Source organism: Ovis aries, chromosome 7, assembly GCF_016772045.2.
Source record: "Ovis aries strain OAR_USU_Benz2616 breed Rambouillet chromosome 7, ARS-UI_Ramb_v3.0, whole genome shotgun sequence".
Classification (NCBI taxonomy): domain Eukaryota; kingdom Metazoa; phylum Chordata; class Mammalia; order Artiodactyla; family Bovidae; genus Ovis; species Ovis aries.
Window position 1 is genome coordinate 47077720 of NC_056060.1, and position 23955 is coordinate 47101674.

Sequence of the window (23955 nt, forward strand, 5' to 3'; positions counted from 1 at the left end):
ATCTCCAGCGATCTCTACATTGGGAAAAAACATGGAGTCAGCTCCGGCAGCCCCCGACCCCGCCGCCAGCGAGCCGGGCAGCAGCGGCTCGGACGCGGCCGCCGGCTCCAGGGAGACCCCGCTGAACCAGGAATCCGCCCGCAAGAGCGAGCCGCCCGCCCCGGTGCGCAGACAGAGCTATTCCAGCACCAGCAGAGGTAGGAGGCTGTGAGAGGGGCTGAGGAGGGGGCGGCGGGAGCCCCGGCGCGGAGCGGGGGGCGGCCGGGAGCGGGCGCCCGGGGCGCGGGGTCGGGGGCCGCGCGCTAGCTGGCCGCGGCGTCCGGAGCTCGGAGCACCCCCTTCCCCTCCCCCCTCCGCCCCCCAGAAATGTTGCAAACTTTTGCAGCCCGTTCTCGGGTTGCGGGAGGAGAGGGGGGCGGGGGAGGCGGCAGGAGGGTTGACAGCCGGCGGGCTCACCCCCCTGGCTTTGATTTTTTTCTGCAAAGAGAGGAAGAAAGCCGCGTTGCTCAAATTAAATACTCTCCCCCAAAATACGGAGGACCGGAGAGTGGGGGCCCGGGAAAGAAACTTTTAAAGCGGCAGTGTCCTTTTAAGACGGGGGAAAAAAATCCTTTTGATGGCCATCCTCCTCCCCTTTTACCTTTTCTCCTCTTGACAGTTTCGGCCCGGGAAGTCTGGGACGTGGTGGGCTTTCGGCCCCCCGCAGAGGTGAAAGGGGCGTTAGAAGTGAGAGATCAGGGCAGCCCCCCTCCCCCCGCCTCCCGGGGTAGAAAGGGAGCGCTTCTGGACTTGGGGCGGGGGAGCGACGTGGGTACCTTTCCTGGAGCACAGCCGTGGATTTGGGATTTGGAGATAGGGCTGGGGGGAGCGGGGTGCGGGCGCGTGAGGTGCTCGCCAAGTTGTCTGGCGGGCGCCGCGAGGGGAGGTGCGCAAGTTTGCAGACCCGGGGTTCGCAGCCCGGCGCCCAGGCTGGCGGGGGGCGTGTGCGCGTCAGCGCGCCCGGGGCGGCGGCGGCGGTCCTGTGGGGCGCTCCACGCGCATTCGGAGTGAGCGTCTGCAAAAGCAAAACAAGCAGAAAAAGAAAGATCGCAAGGCACCCAAACTTATTTCAGCCCTGGGAAATCCTTCCCTCACCAAGCGTTTCTGCAAGAACCTGGGAATGGTCAGTGCGAGCTGAATGCTTGTTGGATAGTGCGATCGATGCCCGCCCCCCCCCCCGGGGGGGGGCAATTTTTTACACACTTCATTTGTAGGATCTGTGTGCGTGTGTCTGTTTTGGGGGGGGGGTGGCGGCTCCATGACCCCTCCTTGCTTTTTTTCTAATTAAAGTGGAGTGTTGGGAAAAGCTCACCCTCTTTCCGCTTTCTTAAAGGTATGGGAACCTGATGTGGGTTTTTTTCTTGAGGTGGGGGGTTATTTGAAAACGCCCAGAGTTTATGAAGAACAGGAGGAAGCTATGGCTTTAATTACTGTTGTAAATAATGTATAAATCACGCCTGTCACTCTGGAGGAAGCTAGCTCGCGCGAGCCGCCCAGGGCTGGGGGACAGAGATCTCCAGCTCCGGCTTGGGCACTGGCCCAGCGGGCCCCCTTCTCTTGTCACTCAGCTTCAGGCAGAGATAGGGAGAGCTCGAAGAGGCAAGTGGGGGCCCCAGAGCCCCTCCTTTCCTCTCAGTGTTAGAGTTGGAGGTAGGAATATGGCTGATCATGTGCTGGCTGTTTTACAGTATTCCCCCCCCCCCCACCTTAGCCACACCCCCTGTCCAGGCGCTTTCCCATTCACGGAATTCGAGTACAGTAAAAGCCATCAGGAAGACACATGCGAAAAACATTTAATTAAAGGCGATTTCGGAAGAGCGAGCACATCAAATCGCGGTTTAAGGGAGAGGGAGGGGGCAGCGAGGGTCGGGAGTACAGGAAGGGGGATGGGTCCGGGGGCCGGGACCTGCCGCTAGCTGGGTGAGTTTGTGTGTAGAGAGCTTTTGGCTGCAAAGAGTATATTTAGACCTGAGACGGTGGATTTGGAATGCGAGCGGGTTATGTAACAGGGTTAATCAGAAACACTGGAGAAAATCCCCTTCATGTGTTTCTGAAGCTTTTTTTTTTTTTTTTGGAAGAGGGGGACATAGTATGTAGGAAGCCGCACTAATTTCTGGTTTGTGCTGCCACCCCCTCTGTCTTAGCCATCCCCCTCCCGTGTGTTATTAGCATCTTCAGGTGTCATTCTTGCCAGAAGGTGTTCTTGCAAGAGATCAGGGTGGCAGGCTGCAGAACCGACTAGCAAATCCGTAACTTGCTGTTCTTGCAAATTATATAACCGATGGGGCTTTCTCGGTACCACCAGCCCCGGAGGCTCAGCAACAAGGGAAGAGGGACAGAGTGCACATAGGATGCATCTTGTGCAACTGACCTGCTGACCCACATCCCCTTGCCCCCTAGTGGGTCACCCCCCACTCCCTCTTCTTTGAACCCACCTCTTGTCCATCCCTCCGGAGAGTTAATGGGGGGAGGGAGAGGAGGTAAGGCCCAAACACTCAACTCACATCCTGCACGCAGGCACTTGGTTATATAACAGTCTGAATGGAAAAGGAAGGTCAGAGATGGAGGCATCCTTTAGCTAACACAGCAGTAGTAATAGCTTCCAGAAATTATGTGCATTTGCAGACTTTAACCTCAGATGTACCGTCTGCTACTTGGGGATACCAATCTTTGTGCATGTGAGCTAGGAAGAAGAAGAGGGAATGTGTAAGTATGCTCAGTAGATGAGAGTGATTTGAAAATGGGAAATGTTTGGGTTTTCAGATGATGTAATGGAATTGGCAGAATATGCAAGTCGGCTCCCAGAGTGTAAGCAGCAAGAAAATTGGAGCTGGCATCCAGTATTAATGTTGCATAAATTACAATATCGGAAAGAAATTAACCTACACACTAGGTGATTACGCCTTTTTAATACTTAAAGCATACATGCACACAATGCAAAAGGAAAAAGCAAACACCATCACCTTAAAATCAGCATTTTCAACCTCAAGGAGGGTTGAGTGGAGTCCTTGGCCTTGGGTGAAGAGAGCCGCTTTCTGATCTGGGGGATGCTTTCCTGGGAGGTAGCGGGGTTAGCTTCCAAGCAGCCAGTGTTTGTAGTCTGCAGAGACTGTGGTCAGGATTCTCATGACATTGAGGTGACCTCATGAGACATTACCTAGGTAGACTTGAAGCTATTGCTGGATTCCAAACTCCTGGGAATCCACGGGTGAATGGACCATGCACCGTTAGTGCCTGCACTTCCAAAATCAAATATGTGACTTTATAATCTGAAAGACGACCTCCCTTTCTTTTTACAACGGGGCAGGGTATGTTAGCATTTTCAGCAGAACTGTTCTGTTTTCTGGGTGTTTTTAATGATGGCTCTTGTTCAGCCCCATCTTTTCAGCCCAATGAAAGGGAAGAAAGGCGGGAGACAACATGGGAAGTAAGAAAGAAGCGGAAGAGCCACAGTGAATCTTTAATTTAACAAGGCTTTCAGGGACTTCAGGGAGCCCTGAGCATTGTGACATTACTGTTGTTAAAAACCCTCTTCTAGAATCTCGTTAGTATATGCATGCCAGAAACTTACACATTCTACCTCCCTAAAGTTATCCTCAGGGGACTGTGTGCCACACCGTTGGTCTGGAACACTGGTACTGCAAGTGGATGGTTGATAGGGCCGGCTGACCTAAGGGAAAAATCGAAGCCAGAAGATGGGATTAACACTGAAAAGCTCAGTTGGGTTGAGATCGAACCCCCTGGAAGCTGAGCTTAGATTGACTTAAAATCAGTTAACAAGTTTAGTTGTAGCCCTGAGGACTTCTAGACCCACAGGAATCTTTGCCTCTCAAAGTACTTCTCCACAATTCACCACTTCAGTCTTGGCTGATTCACTTTCTGGTCGGTGCTCTTGCCTGGCAATTTCGAGCGTTTTTCTAGAGATTGATTCTCAGATGAGCTTTTCTTACGTGGACCTGGCTCTCCCCAGTGAACAAATGATGCCCTGTAGTTTGAAAGAGCTACTGGCTGGGATAAAATTCTGTGCCAGGGGGATGGAATAATTATTTTTTAAACTAAGGGACTTTCATTTTCCAGTAAATTGCTCATAAAAACATTTATAATTATACCCTTTAAAAATGTAATAGAATAATTTTAGAAAATGCATTTGAGGATGATTATGAAAACCTTTTCTGTTGCTTCCCCCTTCTTTCTTAAAAAGAATTGAATTATTAATCCAGAAGTCAAATCCTGAGTGTCTAAAAACATTTACAACAGACATTTTTTTTTTTTTTAATGTTAGTCACCTGCTGGAATTTTCCAAAATCTTCTGGTGTTAAGAGGAGCCCTTGGCTTTAGAAAACATCTCTGTTTCTGAAACTGAATTATGGAGGCTGCAGGGACAGACCCCCCTCACCAAGAGACATTAAGCTTGGGGGGTACAGTGCATACTGCTGTTTCTACACCAGACTCCTAAGAGGGATGTAGGGAGGTACGGGAATGTTAATTGGAATATATAGTGCCTCCAGATACAGATATTCTGAAGGTCTTTGATGACAGCTGAATCATTTTTGAAAGCAAACTGACTCCTGTCCAGAGCTAGCCTTTGGACTGTGAATCAGGCAAACTCAGGTGTTCTTCTCCATGGGCCATACTCTTTGTCATTTCTGAGTTAAGATGCACAGTTTTCTCCTGATTCTCCCATTCTTACCTTGAGGAAGTTGTGGTGTGATGTCGGAAGGACTGACTAAGTTGGGTGTTGCTTAGCACCCTGTTGATGGAGTGTGGTCCGTTATAGCATGTACCACTTTTTCTGAAGGTGCTCTCCCCAACCCCCACCATTTTTCCAGTCTCCTTCTAAGCTCATCTATGTATTTATGTCTGTGGAAGCAAAATACTTAACTACATTTCAGGTATCTGGGGAGAGAGTTGTAATGTGATTGCCCCACGTGCAAAATTTTTTATAGAAAATGTCACTGTTCTCAAATGTCGTATCCTCTTTGTCTTGTACAAGCCAGTGTGCAGAGACTCTGAGGTAGACAGCATCCTTCCTCCTGGAGGGAACCCCTGACCCATTCATCCCAGATTAGAGGTAGGTTCCTGTAGAGCAAGAAGAGTCTGCTTTGAAAGGCCTTCAGGTGCCAGAGAGAACACCAACCTAGAATGTGCAGTACCTTTCTGAAAATGAAGACTGTCTTCCTTGCTGAGAATTTAAGAACAACCTCCTCTCTGCTTCTGTCTCCCCAAGATGTTCTCCCTTCCATCATTTAAAATATAAAATGTTTTTTAAAGTGAGGATTTGTTTTATTTTTCCCTTGGTATCTCATTCAGAAGGACAAGTGTTGGTTTGAAATGAGTTGTTAAAATGTTCACCCATCTTATTAAGCTGTATGTTAAGAAAAATACAATTGAATCCTTGTGAATTAATGCTTGCCCAGAACTCTCCAGATAATGAATGTTGAAGCATTGATTAAGATACAATAAACCATGATTTTTCTATAAGAGTACCAAGGCATCACTGATGAATTTGTTTTTCTGGCACAGTGAGCAGAAACATTTTTTGTCTTTTCCTTATCAAATGTGTTTGAAAGTGTGTTGGTCCCCTTTCCTGCCCTGGGAAGAACACTGGGGATGTAATTGAATCTTTCTTAGAGATTTGGGGATCCTTAGGGTACCGCAGGGTCACTGTTCTGAGGATGAGTTCTGACTGTACATTATAGAACTGTAAATGAAGACAGTGTTAGAAATTGGGCTAAATCTGTCCTGATCCTAGCTTGGAAATCATTTTTTTTTTTATTAAATCCTCAGTGTCTGTCTGTTTTGTTATTTGCCTCCCTTGTTCTCTGAGTTGCAAGTGGCAGAATAGAAATTCATGTCAGTTAGTTGATTCTGGTTAGTTGAGGTTTTTACTTTAAAATTTCAATCCAAGTCTAGATGCTAATTCTTTCTGTAGCAACTGTAAACTCATTCTCAAAAATTTAGCAAAGCTATTGTATTTACAAATAAGTTATATGCTGTATTACCATAACATTATGCAGTTTTCCCCTGTGTACACAGAAATATCAACTAATTTTGCTTCTTTCTTATATGTGTTGAAAGGGTTTCATCAGCCCTGAAAGTTAGGAAGTTCTAGAGTTAGAAGGAAGACTTTCAAGAATGTCAATAAAGAGCATGTAGATTTCCCCAGAGGAAGCTCTCTATCCAGGCTTAGGCCTTTGTTCACTGGACCGGCGTGGTACCGCATCATCAAGAGCTGACTTTCTCAGGGCCCTCCCACCTGACTTAATGGTTGTCTGTAGTTGTCTTGTGATATCTTTGATATCCTACTGTTGAAAATTCAGCTTGGGAGTCTTGGTGTTCTTTTGTGACAGCCTTGTTGTTGTTATTACTTTGCTTTTGGAGTAAAAACATCAAGGAGATTGTCTCAAGAAATGGTGAGAAAAGTGGAGTGAGGCATAATGAAGTATAAATGTACCATAGCCCGTGGGTTAGGCAGGCTCTGTTCCAGGTCTGGCTCTTACGTGTGTGCTAATGTTAAAAGGAATTATAGGTAGCAATTCCCCTGTGTTGGTGGAAGAACATATTTTTTTTCCTAACATACGTTTATGGCCTCCACTGACACATCATTATTACAAACCGTCTTTTCACATTATATGCTGTGGCGCATTGGCAGTGGTGTGGCCCTGCAGTCTCCTGGTGATTGTCTTGTCCACAGAATGCTGCCTCCGAGGCACTGTCTGTAGGGCCCACAACAATGGAGAGGACAGGTTTCACACAGTCTGAGAAGTGCTAGAGGCCTCCAGGCCCTCCCAGGTAGTAGCTACACCCATGCTGCTTTCCCTGGAGCTCAGAGGAATAATCAAGGTGTAGAGGATTTATAATCGCCAGCCTCCAGTCATCTCTAACAGCGTGATTGGGCATTGGAGTTTTGATCATCAATGATCGTGAAGTTTTTGAAAACAGTTAGGAAGTGCCTGCATCCGTGAACAGACCATGATAGATGAGGTTCTTCCTGGGCACCAGGAAGGGTACCACCCAGTGCAGGATTCTCACGCCTGTGAAAGAGGCAGCGCACTGTTAAAAATACCTAGCTTACTTCGGGGGAGGATTTGGCTGAATACTGATGAAGTTTATGAAATATGAATGTTGTGAAGTTGCTGTACGTAAGTGGTAGGCGTGTGTGAAAGAAGTAAGAAGCAATAAAAGAGTGTATAAATGACTCTCTGAAACTTGATGGACTTGCGTACGTGACAAGAATGGTGATGTTTGGCTCTGTGCCTAATGGGGGAGAATAAACTGGCTTAAAATCTATATGTCAAACTCGATGTGGGACTAAAAATTAATACATACAGAGTCATTTGACTTATAAGCGAAGAGTGCTACTGAGGAGAAACAGGCAGGTTGCAAAGAATAGAGGTGAAACGGAATGGGGGAGAAACAGGAGGGACCAACGCTTGAATTTATAATAAAGTATGGTAATCACTTTTTAAATAATCCAGACTGTTAACGACTAGGTAGAGAATTGCTGCTAGGTAGAGAATTCGTCATAGCCCAACAAAAAGGTATTGCTGCGAATTTTAGGTTGTGCACGAGAAATCCTCTTGATCCCCAAAGCATACATGCATGTACCGAGAAGCAGAACTGCACACATTGTCACTTTTTCTGTCTTATCCTGATTAATTGACAGCCGACTGTATGCCTCTTTCCTGAAGGTGACTTTACAATCTCCAGACACAGGCATTTCTCTCAGAAGTGGAGTGAAGGAAGGAGAACCACATGCTAACGTGTGTTTCACTGGGTGAAGTATTTGGGAGGAGGGAAGATAAGAGCGGTGAAACAGGGGAAGGGGGTCGTGCGTACAGAGATTAAGGATGCTGCCTTTTGGGGGCTGGGGAGTGGGGGCTGCAAACCAAGGAAGGGAATCTCTAGAGGGAAGGAGACTTACGTGCAAAAGAGAGTGAAATTAGCATTGACTCTGTAATGGCTGGGAACGTGCCTTTCTAATTTTAAATTATCTTTAACAAGGACGATGAATAGAGGAAAAGTTGACACTTTGAGAAGTTATGACGAACTTGTCGAGAATGCCAATTGACAAAGGCAGGTAAGGGAATACTCGGAGCAACAGAACAAGAACAGGTCTGAAGGGCAGGCCGATGTGCTTCGAGTGTGTTAAGGGAATTGGCGGGCGTGTTTATTGACTCTTCTAATTAGTTTTAAAGAAACCTGAAGAAATGGACAGAGATGGAGAAGAGACGCTCTGATGGGATGCCGCCCTTCCAGGAGCAAAGAGACCTGTATCATCCCTTAATGATCGATGCCAATCATGGGGAGGAGTGACTGCTTAAAAGTTAATGGATTTCTGAGAGTCAAATGAGAGAAGAAACAAGGGTATATTTCACAAGTTTAAAAACTTTTCAATAAACTGCATTGCTTTTCATTTTTGCTTTACAATCATAAAGCCAGTGGATGATGGTAAGAAGGCCACAGTGACAATACAGTATGTACTCCCAGGAACATGGGCATGACAAGGATAATATATCTGAAAGGACAGGGCACCGGGAAGGGTGAACTGCCCATAACTCTTAATTGTGCAGGTAATGAAGCAGGGGGAAAGCAAGGCAAATGAAATACTTTGATCATCAAAGATGATGCTTCTTTCAGTGATCATATTGGTTGACTGATGCTGACAAGGGTGAAATTGCTGGAATTGTATTTTACCGTTTCTGGCACTCATGACCCACTTTGGATAAGCATGTTTCTACAGAAAGTGCCTCAAGATTGGTGAGCTGCTACACTTTCTCAAGACCCCCAGGAGAATCAGTAGAACAAATGGGGTTCCCCTGAGAGGACTCTAGAAAATTCTAAAGCTTGATTTCTAATCTTGAGCGTGAGGGTGCATGTTCCTATATATGTAGGGCTCACTCAGGAGACTGCCATTGGTTATGTTTTGTTAGACTAAAACCTGTTAGAGCCAGCAGGGGTCTTATGAACCATCTCATCTACCCTCTCTCCCCATTTAAACTGGCTTTCACAGAGATCAAAATATGCCTGAGGCCCCATTCCTAGTAGGTAACAAGGCTATGACTAGAACGCAGATCTTCTTCCTCCCTAACAATGTTCCTTCCACTTGTATGCTGTGTCAGGATGCTCAGAAGTTCCAGTAAGTTCCTTTCTACCAGGAGATGCCCCCCTCTGAGGCTATTATAATAGATAAGCGTTAACCAAGCCTTAGGTGGAGATAAGTTTGAAAGTCAGCACACTTTGTCTTGGCTGTGCATCAATAGCAGAACATTCTCAGTATTATTATTTTCAAATCCCATCGGGCATTTTTATTATTCTTTAAAAATTAGCTAGTGAGCTTGTGGCTCTTCCAGTAAAGCCATTTGGGGGCATAGTGAAAATTGTGTCTGTGTGTCCTTCTCTAATTTAATAGAAAGTAAAATAAGGGACATAGAGTAGGGCATTCTGTTCTTGGAGCTTTTAAGCTCTCTGGAGCTGGAGGCAGCCAGCCCTAGCTGTGCAGTGGTGGAGGGCATTTCTCAGCAGCTGTCATCTTTCCTCAAGGCAGAGGGTTTGTCTGGGCCTTTTATGGGGATGCTCCTGAGCAAGTCTGCAAATGGAATACTATGTAGTCAGTAAAACTCACATTGTAGTGGAAGATGCTTGGGATCTTATACTTAGTGAAAAATCACAGCTTTCATAGTAGTGTGCATGGAATGAGATCATTTTTATAAAAGCGTGTGTGTGTGTGTGTGTGTATGTTAGCATAGGCCCAAATGTACCTAAATGATGGAATGATAAAGTGGTCATCTCTGGAGAGTGGGGTTATCTATGAGCTCCTCTTTCTCTGTGCCCTTTTCTATTTTCCGAGTTTCTTGCATTAATGTGTGTATTATTTTTGTAACTGGAAAAAAATAAATCTAATTTTTTTTTCAAAAAGATTGTGTGTTCTGAAACTGATGCTACTTTGAGGGAACTGATTCTGAACTTAGTATGTTGCAGAGAATTTCATGATGTTTCAGGATGAAGCAAGTTTTTTGGCCCAAAGAGCAGCACCTTTGATGGTTGTATTTAGCCAAGAAAACAAAGGTCATTCAGCTTGGATATGAAAACACGTGTCCTCATATTGGAATTTCTTGTCCCTTTAGTGCAGTGTCTTTCATGTGTTTATTATGAGAAAAACACAATATATTGAAAGCCATTACACAGATATATCACACACATCAATAAACTTTTCATATAAATTATCCATTACCTGCAATGTTCTGTTATTTTTCCTCAATTATTTAAAGACAAAATACAAGTCCTGAGCCGCCAGATTGGTTTCACAGCCTATATGGGTGGCTTCGTGAAGTTGAAAACCCATATCCTTGACATGAGGCTGAAGTAGCCTTTCTGCGGGCCATGGCCTGACTGTGGGCGGGAAGGAGGGAGGGAGGGAGGGAGGGAGGGAGGTTTTCCACAGTCACTGATGTGGGACTCCGAGTGTTACTTTATTATAATTTCAAGGAAGAGTTGAGGGAGGGAAAATAAGGTAAATACTTGTTATTTTTAATCATTCAGGATCTTTATGCCCTTTTAGAACATGCTCATTAACGTCCTCTTTCATTTAGACACACATCTGTCTAGTCTGGTTCAGCATGTAGATTCTGGGAATCCCCTTGCTTGCAGTTTGTCATCACTGTGTACAGGCACGAGGGTGGTATTCTTTCAATCAACAAAACTTTACTGAGCACCTTCTCTGTGCCAGGCACTGTTCTAAGTAAGCTGTGGGGAGAAAACAATAAAGGGAAGTCAGAATCCCTGCCTTGCTTGATCTGAAGTTCTCCTGGTGACATCTTGGCGTAGCCCTTTGTCTGGGTCGCCTTTGACCAAAGACTCGTAAGGTTTCTCTTCCACAGCTGTCTTGACCTCAACCTCTTCTACCTCTCTCTATTCCTAGTATGGCACCCCACTCCAGTACTCTTGCCTGGAAAATCCCATGGACTGAGGAGCCTGGTAGGTTGCCATCCATGGGGTCGCTAAGAGACAGACACGACTGAGTGACTTCACTTTCACTTTTCAGTTTCATGCATTGGAGAAGGAAATGGCAACCCACTCCAGTGTTCTTGCCTGGAGGATCCCAGGGATGGGGGAGCCTGGTGGGCTGCCGTCCATGGGGTCGCACACAGTCGGACACGACTGAGGCGACTTAGCATTCATACTATGGGCTGGGGCTAAAGAATCTGCCAGCATTGCAGGAGAGCCAGGTTCGATCCCTGGGTTGGGAAGATCCCCTGGAGAAAGGAATGGCAACCCATTCCAGTTTTCTTGCCTGGAGAATCTCATGGACAGAGGAGCCCAGTGGACTACAATCCATGGGGTTGCAAAGAGTCAGACACAACTGAGGAACTCACACTTTCACTTTCTTTTTTCGCTAGTATAGGCCCTTCTCCTCCTCTTCCTCTTCTTCCCACTTCTGAGTTCCCACTTTTGGTCCAATCTCCTTGCTTCCTGAGATCCTACAGTCATTCCAGCTCCTGATAAGATTCACCCTCTCCCTCTTGTAGTTCTCTTTTACAGTGTTCAGACACATAGATGACTTTGCTCATTCAGTCAACATGTCACCTCTTCCTTTGCCAGGTTTCTGTACATTGTTTTCTAGTAGTGTTTCCTGGGCAAGAGTCAGGTCCTCCCAAGAAGATGAGCTCCATGGTGTATTCTTTCACACATGCTCAACACCTTGCAAAAAGTAGGTGCTCATTAATAGTGCAGATTGTCTCGCACGTTGCCCTGGAAAGCTGTTTGTCATCTCAGAAGATTCAGGTCTGCACTTCCCAGCTCTATAATCACAGATTCTACTTGCTCTTACCTCCAACTGGGTCTTGGGTTTGGACCCAGCCACCCTAGTTTGTCCCACTTCTGTTTCTCTTGGATCCAGCAATCTCGCCCTCTCTTGTGGCAGGCCCAGGCCTGCTCCAGTCTTGAGCAACTCAGACCATGATGAACAGCTTACGTGGTTGTTACGGTCCTGCTGGGAGTGGGGCTCAGGTGTGCTAACTGTGCGACCTTTGGTGAGTTCCTTCACCACTCAGTCTTTTCCTTATGTCACCTGAAAACGGGATGTTAACGATGCCGGCTTCCCAAGTTGCTTGAGAAGCCCACGTGTGAGGATGCCTGGCACACATCCAGTGTCACTCTGGTGATGGTGGAGCACATCCAGAAGCAGGGCCCCTCCGGCTACCTCTCCCCATCTCCTCCTCAGGTCTGCAGCCCCTTTTGCTTCCTGTTTCTGATTGGTTGCTCTGTGAAATTAATGAATCCCAGGACATCAAGGGCCTTTCATTTAACTACCAGTTCTCTCTCCTGGACTGGATCCTATGCCAGTCCCTCAGTTCAGCTGCCATAGGCTAGATCCTGCCAAGTTCAGACGAATCACTGAAGTTTAAGCCCATCAGCCACTTGTTGGGTTTCCCAGAGGTTATGCGCCATGCATCACTGACTCGATGGACGCGAGTCTGAGTCTGAGTGAACTCCGGGAGTTGGTGATGGACAGGGAGGCCTGGCGTGCTGCGATTCATGGGGTCACAAAGGGTCGGACACGACTGAGCGACTGAACTGACTGCAGCTGAACAAGAGGAGAGTCCCACTTCTGCCTGCTCCTCTCCCCTTTGTCCTCCCTATTCCTGTAGTACTACTGGCTGCCCCCTCCAACCATCGAGACTGCACCCTCCACCCCACTGTGCTTGGTGTTCTCTCGTGTCTCATTTCTCAGCACCCCATCCTTGCCTGCCCTCCCTTCCCCCGTAGTCACTTTCTCCTCCCTGCCAAAAAATCACATAGGAGAGGCCTGTCTGCAAGGGTTCCATTCAACGTGCTCTACATTAATGCTCCACTATGGTGACCCACTGCTGAGTCTTTCACTTGTAATGTAATCTAATAATTTACATGCACTTTGCAAGCAATACTCTCTGAGACTCACAACCTGCTTGAAATCACTCTGCTGTTACAGTATTTGAGCTGATGAGAGAACAGCGTGAGAAAGAGTAGTTATTGGTACTACAATGATGTTGGGTAAATCTGGGAAAATAATGTTAGCACAAGATGAGGGTGTGCTGATGGATTATAATATCCTTTCTTAGAGAATCAGTTAAGCTTGCTACGGGTCTTTGATCGATTTTTGGCTTGTAATTGGACTAGGCTAGGTCAAAGTATGGTGGGATAGAAGCGTAGGAAGCTAGAGGAAGTGAGTCAGGCATGGAATCCTGTCTTCCTGGGATGCTGTGAAAATGTTTTCATTTTGATATACTACATGACTTTTACAGAATTAATTGGCACTGTGATTAGGTTGTTTTATTTCTTCACTCAAACATGTTGGAAGCTGATTCTAATATGCAGTAGTAATGAAAATAGAGTAATGCTGTAATAATAGTGCCATTGTAAAGTGAATTACACCATTAAGCATCTATTTTGTCTAATCTGTATTGTGATGGTGGGGTGATACACACACGTACAGACTTAGAGTAGCTGGTCTTTAAGAAGCAGACTCTAGCAGAGAAGCCCCAGTCCTATAATACTAAACAGTCAGGGAATGAAAATAAACTGTTGTTCAGTGAAAAAGTAAATTTTTGTATCTTCAAATATACACATATTTTCATACACATATACACACACAGGCATATACATATTATACCAGTCAGGCAGATCAAAAAGAAAATGCATGATTAGCATTAATGTGCTTGCTTGTGTTGCCTTTTTAACAACTTGGTTGGCTTGCCTGGGGACAGGTATCAGTTATGGCTGACCAAGTCAATTATAGTATCAAGGATAGCGTTTGAAAACAAGGCTTCGTGTATTCGTTTCAGCCTTTTCATCCTTATTATCATGTCTGAGAGCCTCTATTAATGGACATGTCTCAGGTTGGGGAAAAAGCATTAAGGACCCAAGAACCGCGGTCATTTTATTCTGTCATTCATCTCCCAAGAAAGAACATTGGCCAAACAGCTTCTGCCACAGCAGAAAGATAAAGACATATTTTTATGCCTTAAGTCATAAGCGAACCCTTGAGCAGAAATGGGATCTGTGAAGGCAGCCTCAGACATGGCTGCTCCCAGTGGGGCATGTAAATTTAAAAGTCCCAGGGTGAATTACTCTTCACTTTGGTTCCAGGGACGTTAGCCCTGAACCTGCAGGAGGATTGGCATCACTGGGGAAGTTTGGCAGTAAATGAGCATGGATTTCCAACCGTGTCCAGGGAGGTCCTGAAGACGTACTTGGTTCATCTCCGGACTCGGTTTCTGACTCCATGGTCTCCTCTCCAGGTTTTCCTGCAGAGGCCACCTGGAAGGGATTTTGTCAGAGCTCTGCATTTCTCGCCTGCCCTCACTCCATTGTTGTGCATTGGCAGCATTGTCAATTAGCACCCCCACCTGGTGATCTGAAACCCCAGAAACCCCTCATCCGAAGAGTCGAGATTTTATGTGTGTGCTCAGTTGCTTCAGCTGTGTCCAACTCTGCGACCCCATGGACTGTAGCCCACCAGGCTCCTCTGTCCATGGAATTCTCCAGGCAAGAATACTGGAGTGGGTAGCCATTCCCTTCTCAAGAGAATCTACCTGACTCAGGGACTGAACCCAGGTCTCCTGCATTTGCAGGCAGATTCTTTACTGTCTGAGCCACCAGAGAATCTGAGATTTTATATAGTTTAAGATATATTTACCTTTCATTATATAACGCTTACTCTGACGATCAAAATATCGAAAGCAAATTTTCTTCATAAACAACTGAGCATTTTCTATATTTCAGATCAACCTTGTTGATTTTTAAACTCCATGAGCATTTGAGGAGAAAGTACACAGCATCCATGGCTGGCATCTGGATTAAGAAAATAGTAAAGAAAGTTTATTGCAGACTTTGGTTAAAAAAAAAATCGGTATCATATTGTTCCCAATAAAATATTACCATGGAAATTACCATGGTGTTTGACAACATGTTGGTATTAATTGGTCTTGTCCATTACTATTTCTCAGTAGCAAACACACTCTGGTTTTAGCGTTAATTAGTTACAGTCTTTACTGAAGTCACATTGTGCTGCGTCAGGTCAGTTTATCTTCTCATTGGTCTCAGTTCCTGGAGGGCAGTGTTGTAGACTGTCTTGAGTCTTCTGTACATCTCTGTCTCTTATTTGGGCATTCAATGAATGCCTTCAGGATGCTAGTGACGGTACAGTTTAGAATCAATATGTGAAAAATGAGCCAGCCAAGGCAAAACTGGGATGAGACAAGAAAACCTGATATTCTTAGAAAGCTTCAGATGTTTAAAGGTGATGCAATAAATTGCCTTCTTTCATTGATGCATCAGGTATTAATTGAGCACTTACTATGTGCCAGATGCCCTTTTGGTCAGTGTAGGTACAGAGTTGAACGAAAGGAATTGATGAGCAAGAAAGACACATTAACTAGTAATTTCAAAAAAAAATACAGAGAATGCTATAATATTAAAAAATATATAATGCACATAAGAGGGCAAAAAGACTTGAAAAGGAATCAGGGAAAGCTCACTGAGTGGGTTCATCTGCCTAATTTTTTGAAAAATGGCAAGTGATTTGCCTAGAGGGCAAAAAGTGAGCAGGCATTTGGGGCCAAGTTTCGTGAAGTGCAGGTTCATGGGACATTTAGGTCGATGAGTGCAGTTGAGCCTTGCTGAAGTAAGGACCAGGAGATGAAGATGGAGAAAGAAGGCAGGGACCCAGCTAAGCTTTTTGGACCTTCTTCTAGGGCAAAATTTTGAGCAAGTGAAAAATACCTCGTTGCTCTTTGATAGAGTAGTTAAGGGCTTCGCTGGTGGCTCATTCTGTAAAGAATCCGCCTGCCAATGCAGGAGACTCAGGTTCGATCCCTGGATCAAGAAGATCCCCAGGAGAAGGGAATGTCTACCCACTCCAGTATTCTTGCCTGGAAAATCCCATGGACAGAGCCTGGTGGGCCACAGTCCATGGGGTCACAAAGGGTTGGACATGACTGAGATACTGCGCGTGTGCGCGCGCACGCACACACACACACACACACACACACACAGAGTACTTCAACCTGAGTATGCTGAAGTTGTGGTGAGGATGGATGGTGAGGAGGGGCCAAGTTAGGCGATCTCCGTGGTGATTCTGGAGAGACAGACTGCAGGCTGGGGCTGGAATGGGGCTCGGAGGTAGGCTCGGAGGTGAAATTGGAGGTGCGTGCTAGAAGTAATGACAGCAGTGGGTCAGCCCCAGAGTTGGGTGTGATTATTGGCTGGGATGGCTTGACGACAGGGGTTCCACTTTGGATGGGCTGAGTTGGAGGTGCCGGGGATGTGTCTTCTGGGCAGCTGGAAATGTGGGTCTGGCAGGGAGTATGAGACAGCATGTCAGCTGTGGAATTAAACAAACAAACAGTCATTTAACCAGAGGGATAGCTGGGGTGGAGATGTTACGAAGCAGCATTTTTGAAGGTGAGATTTTTACATCAGGATTTGTTGCTGCATTTTGAAATGCAATACTGAGAAAATAAGCCTCAGGTTCAGGTTCAGGTTCAGGTGGCTATGGCTGAGAAAGTAAAGAGGAGCAATTGTTGCCGTGACAGAGACAAATATCATAAAAAACTGGCTTTAGGCTCAGAAATCCTATACAAGGCATGCACTTACACACACACACACAGACACACACACACACACACACATCCCAAACCAAGAATGTCTTTAATTCATAGTAAGGTTTTAACACATATTGATGCTCCGGATTGCATTTGAGTTTTATCTGCTTGGGTGGTGGTCTCCTTCCCAACATGTCTAACTGATGATTGTAGAGTTGTTGCCCTTTACCCCCACCTTTAAAAAACTTTCTGCACAGCCCAGGATTGATTTATCCTGTTTCTAAAGGGAATCTGCCTCACGCTTGGCAGAACCTCAAGGTTGGGAGAAATAGAATGAACAATCGCTGTGAAGAGGTCTCCACACTGCCCTGGGAGAAAGACTTCATGGGAGAAAAACTTGAAAGAAGGTCTTGAGAAAGAGCATGAGATCTTCAAAGGATGGGTCTAACCATGGGAAACAAGGGAAGATAAGGGAAGATTTTTTATTTTTAAGTTTACCATTAAGAGACAGAGAAATCCACAACATAAGTAGTTTGTTGGTAAGGAGGTGGTGACAATGTTGATGATTCTAGTGGAATTGCTGGTCTGCACACTGATGGCACTTAGTTTGCAGGGGCCTTTCATGTATTCAGTAGCATCTGAAGGCCCTGGAAAGAAGTTGATGTCCCAGACCATGGATGGACTAAAGAATAAAGAAGTGTTGTGTAATTAGGGAGACCTGTTGACTTGGAACAAGGAGTGCAGCAGGAGGGGGCTTAGCCTTTTGGAAGGGCCCTCTCTTCTTCACCTTCTGACGTGGTGGCCGAGCTCCTATTGTTTTCAATGAGCTCTAACTAAACACTTTCCCCACAGATACTCCGCTAATATGTCATATGAATTATTTGTGTTATCTCCGAGCTGTGAAATTAGAGTCCTTTCCCCACTGTGCAGTAAGTAGATTAACACGAAAGCCTGTTTTGTATGGTATGGGGGAAACTAAGCCCGTATCAGGAACTGTTTTGTGTGTGTTTGATCTGACAGTGGGGAGGCCTTGGGACACTGGTGTCTTCTAAGACCTGAAAGCTGAGCTCTGGCTGGACTTTTCTTCAAAGAAGTTTAAATTTTATCCGTTGGCACTTCTGTGGGGGAAGGAAAGTTTGGAGTGGGTGATTTCTTGGATGAATCTTTTCTTGCTGCTGTTTTCTTCTCAGTCTTTTTAACTTTGCAAGAAAGCCCTTCCAGTTCTACGGGCAGACCCCGTTCAGCACGTTGGTGGCCAAACAGTCCCCTTTTGTTCAGCAAGCGTCCTATTTTGGTTTCTCTTGAAAGGTGCCCTTCGAGACAGCGGAGCCTTTCTTCCGGCTGTTTAGAATCAAGGCCTGGAGAAACCTAAACAGAAGTCATTCTCAGCCCAAGCCAAGTGCCTCCTTGGCTTAGTGAGGCTAAGCTCACCCACGCAAGATAAAATCTAACCAGCCGGTTACCTGAGACCCACCTTGGGGAGTTCTCCAGCTTGACTTTTCACTTGGCCACCATCCCAAGAGCCAGGGAAAGCTGAGGGTCATGGCCTTTCTGTGCAGAGATGCAGGAAGAGAGTTATGGCTCCTGCTGAAGAAGCATCCCATGGACGGAGGAGCCTGGTGGGCTGCAGTCCATGGGGTCGTGAAGAGTCGGACACGACTGAGCGACTTCCCTTTCACATTTCACTTACATGCATTGGAGAAAGAAATGGCAACCCACTCCAGTGTTCTTGCCTGGAGAATCCCAGGGACAGAGGAGCCTGGTGGGCTGCCATCTATAGGATCACACAGAGTCGGACACGACTGAAGTGACTTAGCAGCAGCAGCAGAAGAAGCATAAGGTTGGATTATGTTTTAAAGCAGGGGACCCCAACCTCTGGGATCTAATGCCTGATGATCTGAGATGGAGCTGATGTAATAGTAATAGAAATAAAGTGCACAGTAAATGTAAGGTGCTTGAATCATCCCCAAACCACACCCCCCCACCCCCACCCCACCCTGGTCCTTAGAAGAACTGTCTTCTACAAAAACTGTCCCTGGTGCCAAAAAGGTTGCTGAAAAGGTCCAATGTCAGCTTGTAAACAGTTGAGGCTCTATAAGCATCCTGAGAAGAAATGGCTCAGAGGAGATCTTTATGACCATAAACCTAGTTGTCTTAGAGTGGTGTAATCTTTCCTCTTTATTACGCAAGATTTCAGTGAGTTCATTTTATTCCATTTACTTTTGTATTCCATTTACTTTTATTTTTTCTCAAAGAACAAGATATCCGTAACTTTAGCCCACCTTACATATTTCTATTGTCCCCAGTTCTATCTTTTTCTTTCACAAATTAGGTAAACTGTGTCACCTGAGAAAATTAGGACGTATATAGGATTTGACAGTTTAGAGATTGTGTGGTTTGAGGTTATTTTATTTGCTTCTGTTGTAACAGGGATGGGATTAGGCTCTGTAATTAGAGAATATTGTTCCTTCCCCAAAGATTCTCTGCTTTAGGGCTCACAGACCTCCTTGTACAAGTACTGCCTTCAGTTTTGGAATTTTTCTTTCTACTTTAGGTATCGCCTGGGTCAATCAGGTGGAATAGGGGAAGACTTTGGGGCTTTGTTAGACAAAGACTGGCTAGACAAGTTTGATTCCCTTGGGCCAATTTGGAGCCTTCTTGAGCCTGAGGTCATTGGTATATTTAAATTCTGAGCTTCCAATCATACTGGTCAGCACAGTTCTGTCCCTGTTCATTAACTGCATATTTTCACCTGTATTTTCAGAGGAGATACCTGCCTCTCGGGGGAACCCCCAGCATCCTGGGCACATCCATCCAGCTGGCCCCGGTGAATATAGACAACTGAAAAGTGAAGTAGTTTGGAGATGGGCATTGTTTTAAGGCTAAAGTCATACATTTTAGAAAGTTAAGGACTGGTTCTGTGACAGGGAAGTTGAGCTAAATATGCAGTTCTATTTTAATTTTTACTTTATGCCAAGGCGAAAGCATTGGGAGATAGGCTATAAATGTATAAGTAAGTCACTGCAAGAATAGCCCCTTGCAAAATGCAAATTTAGGAAGGCTAAATATTTTCTCACGTACTTTAATGCACATGGATAACTAACCTCTGATCGAGTTCCTGAGAAAGGGGTGTTGTATAATCACTTCACCTTGATCCCTGTAGTGAATTGTACAGAGGTCTGCAAACTGTAAAGGAAGTATTTGGTTGTCTTAGCCCAGGCTACAGGGACAAAATACCATAGACTGGGTAGCTTAAACCATGTTTATTTTCTCGTGGTTCTTGGACTAGGAAGTTCAGACCCAGGTGCTGGCAGAGTTGGTTCTTAATGAGGGCCCTCTCCCTAGATTATAGAGGGGCATCTTTTTACAGTATCCTCACATGATGGAGAGAGAAAGTTCTGGTGTCTCTTCCTCTTCTTATAAGGGTGCTAATCCCATTGAGGACGCCACCTGCATAACCTCATCTAAACCTGATTACTCCCAGAGATCTCACTCCTAACATCATCACAGGGGGCAGCGGTTATGACTTCAACACATGAATTTGGGGGAAGGGGGCACACACCTATAGTCTGTAATATTGGTTGACACTTAAGGCTTTCTAATAATTTCCAGGGTGGTCAGTTTGTCTCCAAACGTTGTTTAAAAGTCTTAACTTGCTCATTTGTTTGTTTAAGCAGAATCCTGTTTTTCTCTGTATGTTTTATCATAGACTGTGTCTCACCCTATTCCTGTGCTGTTTGAAAGCTGCAGTAGTAAAGCCCAAGGTAATTAAGGCTGTGGCATCATTGTTTTAAATTAGTGTGGGTGATTTTTTTTTAATGTAATTCAACAACAAGTCCCTTCCTATTCTGCATAATTGGATCACATTTTAATTTTGTGGCAAATAAAGATCTATTTTACATTTCTATTAGAAAGACAAGTCCCTGTGGCTAGGTCTGAATTAGGATGTTTGCTGTTAGTGGTACGGAAGCAGTGAGAACTTTAGAGTGGATTCAGCTTCTAAAACACACATCTGTGACTCTTTTGGGTTAGGAAAGAATCTTCCATCTGAGGGTCATACACAGGCATAGGTTTCACATACAAACAAATATTGAGAAGACGAGAAAATGAAACATACAAGCACTGAAGCAAGCAGAGGATAACTAATTCATAGGTTGTCCAATATTTCCCAAAATGTTGACCTTTGACTCAAAGCACATCTGTCTGACTGGTTACCTGTATGGTTAATGCATTGGGAGTTTGCATGAAGCAAAATAACGAAGATAAGTCAGGAATAGTGTACTAGACCCGTCATCAAGAGGCCTGGCTTCTCATTCTAGCTTGACTGGTAATTAATTACGTGAATGGCTTTGAACAACTGGTCTTCGCCACCACCACTACTTCTCACCCTCCCCAGAGCCCCACCCCCGCCTTCTTCAGGTGAGCTCTGAGTGTGTCTCAGGGAGGCACCAAACTACATGTTCCTGCCAGCTCAGACATTCTACAGTATGACCTTGTGACCGGACCCACGTTTTAAAGAAATCCAACAACAAATATATTTTCCCTCCTTTCTCCTCTCTTTTAAAAAATGTTGACGCCTAATCTACATATCGTAAAATTTATCTTTCTTAAGGGTACAGTTGAATGATTCTTAGTACATTTACGCAGTTGTATAACCACCTTCACAATTCAGTTGTGGAACACTTCTGTCACCCCTAAAACATCCCTCATGCCCATGTGTTGTTACTACCCCCTCCTATGGCCCGGGCTGAGTCATTTACCTCCTTTCTGTTTCTAGAGTTTGTTTTTTCTGGATGTTTATCTAAATGCAATCATATACTATGTGGTCTTCTGTGTCTGACTTACTTTACTTAGGATCATGGTTTTGGAGTTCATCTATGTTGTAGGAGATGCTGGTATCTGGGTCCTTTTTAGCGCTGAATCCTATTTCATTGTGTGGATATACCACATTTTGTCTACCCGTTCATCAGTTGGCAGTTTACTTTTTCTTCCGGTTTTGTCCTGTGGAACACAGATTCTCACTGTGCACTCTCACTGTAGCCTGCTCTGTATGGGGAACTAACAGATCTCTCTTAGCAAAATACTAATTCTGTATCTCATGTCTTCTTTAGTGGAAGAGGCCAGAATTTTGTGTTTTAAAACCCTTAACATCTTCCAAGTCAGTGGACTGATCCTGCTGGGTCCACTGTGATTAAACAACCACATAGTAACTATCAATAAATGGAAAGCACTCGACCCTTCTTTGTGGTATACAACTAATATAAATGTACGGTGTCCCATTAGGGAACTTGACTCAAAAGCTTTCCCAATGGCAGTTTGCTTGTTGTTTTACATGCAGGGTGATGAAATACTTGGAAACAAGAGATAAGAACACTGGCCACTGTGTCATTTTCAACATTTTTCTCTGAAAATCATCAGAATTATTATGAGCAACAAATTCAGAGAGGGAAATACTTGCAGAGAAATTCATGCTTTATTCTTTGGCTATGAATCACAAAGACAACTAAATATAATTGCAAAGGAAAGGTAGATAGAACGAGAAGATGCTTGAGTTCAGTATTCAGGCTCTTAATTTCTACAGAAAAACAGCTCTAGAGATTTTGATATTTGGTGTTCTTTTTGTGTTGTGAGTGAAGATGGGATGTGTAGGCCATTTGGTAGCCTCTGGCAACCCACTCCAGTATTCTTGCCTGGAGAATCCCAGGGATGGGAGAGCCCGGTGGGCTGCCGTCTATGGGGTCGCACAGAGTCGGACATGACTGATGTGACTTAGCAGCAGCAGCAGCAGCAGCAGCAGCAGCTAATGAAGGGAGAAGCTAATGAAAGAAGCACTCCAGTACTCTTGCCTGGAAAATCCCATGGACGGAGGAGCCTGGTGGGCTGCTGTCCATGGGGTTACAAAGAGTCGGACACGACTGAGCGACTTCACTTTCACGTTTCACTTTCATGCATTGGAGAAGGAAATGGCAACCTACTGCAGTGTTCTTGCCTGGAGAATCCCAGGGGCAGCGGAGCCTGGTGGGCTGCCATCTATGGGGTCGCACAGAGTTGGACACGACTGAAGCGATTTAGCAGCAGCAGCAGCAGCAGCAGCAGCAGCAGCAGCAGCAGCAGCTAATGAAGGGTAAGCAACTTAGTATTCTGAATGCTTCTTAAATGATTCTCCAGTTTGGACTTTAGTTCTTGAAAAGTGGTTAATCTATATTTCCATCTTTAGCTGTTCCCAGGTCCATTCAGTTTTATGGAATCCATCTTTGGCCAGTGTGTCATGGAGGATGAAGGGGAAAGCTTTTCTCTTTGCCCTCCCTTTGCCCTTCTCACTTTCATGGGGTCAGTGTGTTCTGTAGCCATACTCTAGTCTAAATTTCAGAAGCTGGACCCATGAGTAGTGTGTGTGCATTTGTGTGCACACATGTGCATGTGTATATATACACACACATAGATTCACACACACATATATTCTTCCAACTGCATAATACTGCTCAGCCTCTGAAAGCCAGCAGCCTGATTCTGTTTTATTTAGCATGCTAATTATAAACAGTATCAGTAATATCTTTTGGAATTTAGATGTTAGACTGTTTACTATTCCCAGTGGTGGAAGTATGTTTAGAGCATCACACCCTGCCTCTTGGGTCCTGGGAAGCTTAGCTTTGGTTGAATTGATATGGTAGGTTGGTGCTGAGAAAGATAAACCAGGACATTCTTTAGTAGACCTTAGAACCTCCCTTGTGCCGAGTCTGAGCTGTGGTAGCTGTGTGGGCAGAGAAGCCTGCCCAGGGCTGGGTGCTTCCAGACTTTCCTGAGGATGAGCAGGCCCTGGGTATATTGAGCTCAGCCCTTAAACTTCTCTCTGACTTCCTCGGAGGAAAGTATTATGATCCCCCATCTTGCAGATGAGAAGACTGAGGCCTCTGCCAATGGCTTAGTCAGAGCCCAGAACGTGGACTCTGCCTACCATAGCTTGCCTCCTTTTCCCCTGACTGTGATAAGTGTGTCTAGACAGCAACCCTGGGACCCTGGGGCCCTCTCCATCTCTGTTTATGTTCCTCTCCATCTGCAAAAGCAGAAGGTTGCAGTCTGGGCAGGCAGAGCTCCTTGGAGGTGTGCAGTGTTCAGCCAAGTCAGCTGATCACAGCTGCCCCTAGAAATGACTGTTTACTCTCTCTTGCCCTCTGGCTGTTTGTTCCTGGACAGCTTCTTCATCCTTGTGGTTGCAGGTTTTCCTTTCATTCTTTAGTATCCTGTTGCCCTTCCCAGGCCCAAGGTGGTCCTCCCAGAGAACTCTTCGCAATTTAACTCTTCCTCACTGTCCTGGCTGACTTCCCGCTGACTG

At 45.3% G+C, this 23955-nt stretch overlaps 1 protein-coding gene across 2 annotated transcripts in view; it reads left to right on the forward strand.

Moving 5' to 3' along the window:
* Positions 1–23955, forward strand: part of RORA (RAR related orphan receptor A) — an 807747-nt gene continuing 783792 nt past the window's right edge. Inside the window, exon 1 of one of the 2 annotated variants that reach the window (XM_042253059.2) lies at positions 1–197. In XM_042253059.2, coding sequence (XP_042108993.1) covers positions 32–197 — 166 coding nt within the window. In that variant the 5' untranslated portion in view covers positions 1–31. The other variant, XM_027971773.3, reaches the window with a different exon arrangement.